Below are 7511 nucleotides of genomic sequence, written 5' to 3'. Positions count from 1 at the left end.
GAGGATCTTGCAACTATCTAAGACTCCGGGATGTTAATTCTTTTCAGTGCGTCTAGGAGTATGATGTTAACCGAGCATCCTCCATAAATGAGGATCCTTATGAAGAAGTGGTTGGCGATGTAGAGAGTGATCACTAGTCCGTCATGGTGAGGATCCTGGATGTCTTGTATATCCGCTTCGTTGAAAGTGATCTCCTTTTTAGTTGTGATCGCCGTGTTCATTCGTGGTCCTTTTTCCTTCTTCGTTTTGGATACCTTGGCGCGCATCTTTGCTGCAGATTAAGAGGTACCACAAATGTCAGATCCTCCTAAGATCACATTGATTACTTTAGCGTCGGTAGGAGGGGATCCTTGTAACAGCGCGGATTCCCAGGTATTATTCATTCTTATATTTTGGTGATTTGTGAGGAGACTCGGCGAGTTGGAGCCCAAACTCGCCGAGTATGATCGCGGCTATGGGCACGGGTTCGCGTCTGGACTCGGCGAGTCCAAAAGTGGACTCGGCGAATCCATGCTGTTTAATGAAACCCTAATTCCCCGGGTTTGGAGCATATTTAAGGGCACTTATAGCATCCCATTATGGCTACCAGTCCCTTGAGAGAACCCTAAGAGAGCTAAATCGTGTTGGGAGAGAGGAAGTCACTTTTGGCCCTTTGTATTCCTTGTTTAGCAAGAAGAAGGTGGCAAGAGCAAGGAGGAGGTGAAATTCCAGCATATTTAGAGTCTAGAGGCTTCATTTTGAGGTAATAGTTCAAACCTCCTTCAGTTTTAGGGTTGATCTTTAGAGTTAGGGTTTTCTAACCCCTTTGGAGAGTGATTATGTGAAGCAAATGGTCCCTCTTCGAGTTTGTGCCTTGGATCTGGACTCAAAGAGGTCCAGAGACCTTAACCCTTGGAGCTTTTTGGGTTATTATGGAGTTATTGGACCTAGGTTGTCATTTTTGGGACCAAATCTCCTTTTGATGCCTTGTGGGGGTTATACAAGCATCAAGTTTCGAACTTTACGTGACATTCATGCTTGGGAAGGCCAGATCTATGGTTTGGGGAAGCAGATCTGACCTCAGAAGGTCAATAGAGTTTGTGCATGGCATGAACTCGCCGAGTTGTTCTTGAGACTCGGTGAGTAGGGTTGGGGTTTCACGTAAATTGTTCAGCGAATAGACTCGCCGGGTTGGGGGATGACCCAGTGAGTCAAGGAGAGTCAATAGGGGGCTGAGTTAAGCCGGAACTCGGCGAGTTGTTCTTGAGACTCGGCAAGTTGAGTCGTGGTGGCCCCGCAATTCATGCCAGGTGGAACTCGTCGAGTTAGGGAAGTACTCGATGTGTCAAGAGAGGATCCGAGGGAGTCAGTGAACACGTATAGACTCGCCGAGTCGCTCTAGTGCACTCGCCGAGTCTGGTCAAAGTTGACCGTTGACCATTGACCAGAGCTGACCAGTGTTGACTTGATAGGGTTAGTCATCCTTAGTTGTGAAAGCGTTAATTAGAGATATACTGTGTTATAGGAGGATTATAGCTTGGGGGGATCGAGCGCAAGTGATTTCCGGGATTTGCGAGTTATCGAGATACGCGAGGTGAGTCTTCTCACTATACTTTACCTTGAGTAGGTAATCAGAGTTACGTGACAGAGTATTTGTATGCTATATGTATGTTATGTGTTGTACTGCATTATTTTTATGTGATTTATGTTGTGCATGCTTATAGAGTTGGAACCGGAAGGTTCACAGAGATAGAACCAGAGGGTTCACAAAGTAGGGTCCACGGACCCACAGAGTTATAGCCTCGAGTGGCTAATATGTGTTATGTGTGGTATTTTGGGGAACTCACTAAGCTTTGTGCTTACAGTGTTTGGTGTTATTTGTTTCAGGTACTATTGATGACCGTGGGAAGGCGCCGACTTGATCAGTACACACACACGAAATTTTTATGTTATGAGATCTTGGGATTTTTATATGGCATGGATTGAGTTTCAAACATTGATGTTCTTACAAATATTAAATGAATTATGTATTTATAAAATGCGAAAAATTGTTTTGAAATTTACGGTGTTACAATCCTGGTCTTTCGAGGATCTTTTAAGGATCCTAGTCTTTTTCTTTGTATATCTGCTTTCTTCTTCCATGGATTTCTTTGAGGTATCCTTTGCATAGGAGATAGCTAATTTCCTTCCTGAGAGCTATGCAATCCTCTATGATGTTGCCAAAGTCTTCATGATATGCACACCGTTTCGACATGTCTTTCCATGCGGTGTGTCTAAGATCATGCATAGCAAAGATTACACCTGAAATATCCACAGAAAAACAGTAGTCAGTAATCTTAGGATAATATTCTTCCTCTCCCTCATCTTCAAGGGCATTAACCCTGTGATGGTCAGGTTTGGAATAAGGTTTTGATTTATAGAATCTTTGGGCCGAAGAATCGGCCTTCCTATTAGGGTTATCATAAGAGCTTGGCGGGTTGCTCCTCTTTTGGATTTCCTTATCTTCTTCGAGCCTGATGAACCTCAATGCTCTGCTTTTGACTTCGTACATCCCCTTACATGGAATCATCACAAGATCTTCATAAAACGCAGAATCCTTCTTTAAGCTTATTTCAAAGGCTTCAACTGCAGTTGCCATATTGATGTTAGGGATACTTAGATCTTCCCTGCCAAACCTGTTCACAAAATTCCAAAGGGATTTCTTAGGATTATGAACCACTCGATAGAGATCACTAGTGATCTTTTCGAACATTCTTCTACAAGAAAATTGAATGTTAAATTAATTAATCAATTAAGCAAATGATGTAATCGAATAAGGTGGAACGTTAAGGAGCCATTTAAGAGTAGATCTTGTGAGGGTGGAACCAAAACCCTTGCACATGCAAGCTTCTTTCAAGTGAGTGGGGATGGGAATGATCTCTATCCTTTATCTACATTGTGCCACGTGCTCCTCAAGATCCGTAGTTCCATCGTAAGGCTTCCTAATAGGGGTCTGGAAGCGCTTTGGGACTTCAGTATCAGCTATCGTTGGAACGAATTTGGATATCATATGGCTTAAGATCAATTGTCTTAGTTATTGTATAGGTTGAACTACTCCAGGTATTCTTAAGATCAATTGTCTTAGTTATTATAGCTCCTTAGCCATGATCGTGCTTAAACATGCATCAAGATCCATAGAGTTAGTGGGAACGATATTGTTATTGACAAGGTTACCAGGATTCTTGTTATTGGGAGTAACAAAGGCATCCTGGGTCGTATGAGCTTGTTCTCTTGGAGTCACACCCCAGGTGGGAACAGAGGCCGGTCTCGAGGATCCTGTGTTGTCAAAGTTCAGGATCTTGGGTTGTAAGATCGAGGGTGGTGCTTCCTGTGGCTTGTGGATTTTTGTCGTCATTCTTTCCACATCCTTGAGAATTGTCCTATTGTCCTCCTTCTGCTGGGCGACTTGTCGTTCTAGTCTCTTCATAATAGCGAAGATTTCATTGTTGGAAATCAACACTGGAGGATCCTGGGGTCGTCGGGTAACGACTGGAGAGGTATTTTTCTTCGGTGATTCTGAGGTTTTCTTAGGAGCTCCAGCTAGAGGAGGTGGAAGTTTTTGGAGGAAATGAAAGGAATGGAGGAAGAGAAGAGGGTCGATTGTGTTGACATGAATTTTTGAAGTATTTTGAACACCACGATCCCACGGTGGGCGCCAAATTGTTTTGGTCAAAAAATGAACAAAATAAGATCGAAAAAAGTGTATGAGAGGCTGTGATGTTCAGAATAATGCAAGTATGAAATGTAAATCTAAGTGAAACGAATTTTTTACAAGGAAAGCCCTTTATTCTTGCTAGGATCTCCGACATAAAACCTTGGAAGGTGATAATGATCACCTGCCTTGATGATTTTATTGATGGAAATAATTGATTATAGAGAAAATGTAAAGAGTATGTGTACAAGTGCTATTGTTCTGCCATGTATTGTGTGTAGTGTGATGAATACAAGTGATTTATATAGTCTAAAGCTAATAACAAAAACTCCGAAATTTTTGGGATCCTCCGAAATCAGCTTATAGACGTTGTTTGACTTGTTCCTCTGGGTCTTTTGCATGATTGTGACGACTATTCGTTGAGAATAAGACTTTGACTTGTTATTTCTGCACATGTGAGAAAGATAATAGAGTATATAACCGTTATAAATACTAGAAAAATAATGCCATGATCTTGAAGTATGTTTGGGATCCTGAGGTTCGAGGATCCTGAGGCTTGAGGATCCTTAGACTTGTGGATCTTTGTAGTTCCGAGATCCTAGCCCTAACAATCACCTTGTTTTGCATATTTTGTTTGAGTTATGGAGTACATTCAATGTTCGAAATTTAAGAGGTTTTTAGTGGCAATAAAAATTTCCCCCTCCTCACTTCGTTGGGACGCACCAGTACTTTAAATTGACTTTGCCAAACTCCCCCCTTTGTGAGGAGGCCCAATAATTTTCAATTCATTATGTCAAAACTCATAAGTTCAAATGTTCATTTTGCGAGAACGTAATCTGTAAGTTTTTTATTAAACCATGACCATTTTTTTAATTTCTTTATTCATATGGACCATTTTTCTGTAGTAAATAAATAAATAAGCATACGTACCTTTTTTTTATAAATTATAAGGAAAGTTTATAATTTATTTTTTTATAAAAATATCAAACATGTCAACATACGAAAGTCATATGGCAAAGTGTTAAAACAAAGAATATACTATTTAAACACAACGTATCATCTCTATAATAAAAATGCCTAGAGACATTTTCTATAAATTATTTAACATCTTTTGTAATGAAGACCAAACTTAACATGCCAAAAAAACATTAAAATCTACTATTCATAAAGTAGTTAGTTTTTATTATACATTGCTAAAAATGAAATAATCCAAGACTGGAACATAAATTACACCTTTTTTTAACACGTATTAATAAATACACATGTCTAAATACAAGTAAACAACTGATTCATTAATAAATTAAATATAGCAATGAAGGAATATAAATGAATACTTCAAAGAAAGAAAAAGAAAAGCTGTTTCACCAACTATTTGCCCACCATTGGAAAGGAAAGTCCCTCCCACTTCACCCACCACCAACCCAACTCGTCTCTACCCTCTCCACAATCTCGCCCTATAAATACTCTTAGTAACTTCACCTCTCATTTCAGGTTCATCACTTCATCTTCAAAACAATCTTCTTTTCTCACACAACATCAATCACATGGCGGCCGTAAACAGTGGTGGCAGCGATGAAATTATTAGTCAACCGGCGAAACACCAAGAAGTTGGCCACAAGAGTCTCCTACAAAGTGATGCTCTTTACCAATATATTCTTGAAACCTCCGTCTACCCAAGAGAGCCTGCACCCATGAAAGAGCTCCGTGAGGTCACTGCTAAACATCCATGGTAAGTTTTTAGTGACACAGATTTCTTTTCATGACCTAATTTCCAGAGGTAGAGTTTCTTAAGAGTTTTTTGTAATACGAAACAGGAATCTTATGACCACTTCTGCCGACGAAGGCCAGTTTTTGAACCTTCTTCTGAAGCTCATCAACGCCAAGAACACCATGGAGATTGGTGTGTACACTGGTTATTCTCTTTTGTCAACCGCCCTTGCTCTCCCTGATGATGGAAAGGTAGCAAAATGGTGATTTTTATAAGATGAATCATGAATAGCACTTTACATTTAATTATGAGATATGCTAATATCTTTTTCATTTTTTCTTTCAGATATTGGCTTTAGATATTAATCGTGAAAATTATGAGATTGGTCTTCCAATCATTGAGAAGGCCGGTGTTGCCCACAAGATTGACTTCAGAGAAGGTCCTGCACTTCCTGTTCTAGACCTAATGATCGAAGATGTAAGTAAAAGAATTTGATGTTTTCAAATTTTAAACTCTTTGAGAGAAAAAGGTGTATGATTTATATTTTGCTTATGAAATCTTGGTATTTACATATACAGGAAAAATTCCATGGAAGTTTTGATTTTATATTTGTGGATGCTGATAAAGACAACTATCTAAACTACCACAAGAGATTAATTGACCTTGTCAAGATTGGTGGCGTAATTGGCTATGACAACACCCTTTGGAATGGATCATTGGTGGCGCCACCAGATGCACCGCTTAGGAAGTATGTTAGATACTACAGAGACTTTGTGTTGGAACTTAACAAGGCGTTGGCTGTTGACCCAAGAGTTGAGATTTGTCAGCTTCCAGTTGGAGATGGAATTACATTATGTCGTCGTATCAGCTGAAGCTAAAGACAAGCTGGTCATAATTAGGTCACCAATGAAAGCTAGTGTTTGATCTTGATGTCTATGTTTCAAATTTGGTAAATTATTTCTATGGATTTTATGGGCTTATATATTAACGGTTCATTCCGTAACTTTTTCTTTTCATTGTTAATGTTTTTTTTTTTTCAAAAGATAATCGTTATTGCTGTTATATATATATATATATATATATATATATATATATATATATATATATATATATATATATATATATATATATATATATATATATATATATATATATATATATATATATATTTCAATTTTAAAAAGATATATGACATAAAAAAAACTTTTTTTTACAAATCAATTATACATAACAAATCACTAATATTTACCAAAATTTTGAAGACTTGAAATATGAAAGGTTATTAAAAATTTAATTTTGAGCAAACACTACAAGAATCCAAGGTATTAGCGGTGACAGGAGTCGCCGCTAAAGGTATTAGCGGCGACATGTTGCTGCAAAAAAAGTCGTCGCTAATGCCTCGTCACAAATGCTCTATCCGTTTCCGCTAATACTATTTGTTGCCGCTATTCTTTTGTCACCATTAATACTATGTGTCGTCGCTAATAGGTTCATGTCGCCGCTAAAATAATTTCTTTTTTTTATCTTATTTAACATTAAAATGATAAAAGACAATATATGTTGTATAAAAGTTGCTACAATTTTACAGAACTATTAACACAAAATATTAATCAATACACAAACGATCCAAAATATTCTTCCAAACAAAGTGCAATGTATGAAAAATATTAACTCAAACAAAACATTTCATAAAATCCTAAAAAACTAGCTATATACTTGTCTTCATCACTCTCATCATTTCCTTCGTTATTATTTGGTGCCAGTAATGAGCAAAACCACGCTTCCAGTGTCGCAGAACAGGTCGGGTCCTTTAGTATCATTTACATCATTTCTAACTACAAAGAAAAGAAAATATATTACCAACATATCATACTAGCATTGTACTTTCCAAAAATTACCAAAATAAAAAATACCAACATATCAAACTATAACCAACACATCATTATAGCATTCTACTTTCCGAATACACTTAAACATACATCATACACAATACATACACTATAGCATTGTACTTATTTTCATTTTTCCACTATAGCTGTGTACTTTCCAAAAATTACCAAACTACAAAATATGAACATATCAAAGTATAACCAAACTACATGATACACAATATTGCATATGCATTATAACATT

General features: G+C 37.7%; 1 protein-coding gene across 1 annotated transcript; it reads left to right on the top strand.

Annotated features, from left to right (window-relative positions):
* The first annotated feature begins 5144 nt into the window (after positions 1–5144).
* On the top strand, positions 5145–6394 carry LOC111885713 (caffeoyl-CoA O-methyltransferase). The gene is made up of 4 exons (XM_023881957.3): positions 5145–5399; positions 5485–5629; positions 5724–5855; positions 5957–6394. Exons 1-4 carry the CDS (start codon positions 5215–5217, stop codon positions 6248–6250), a joined length of 756 nt encoding a protein of 251 aa, XP_023737725.1. The 5' UTR covers positions 5145–5214; the 3' UTR covers positions 6251–6394.
* The last annotated feature ends 1117 nt before the right edge of the window (positions 6395–7511 follow it).

The sequence above is a fragment of the Lactuca sativa genome, chromosome 3 (assembly GCF_002870075.4).
Source record: "Lactuca sativa cultivar Salinas chromosome 3, Lsat_Salinas_v11, whole genome shotgun sequence".
NCBI classification, from domain to species: Eukaryota; Viridiplantae; Streptophyta; class Magnoliopsida; order Asterales; family Asteraceae; genus Lactuca; species Lactuca sativa.
Note: the sequence above shows the minus strand (reverse complement) of the source record. Positions and strands in the feature narration are given on the sequence as shown.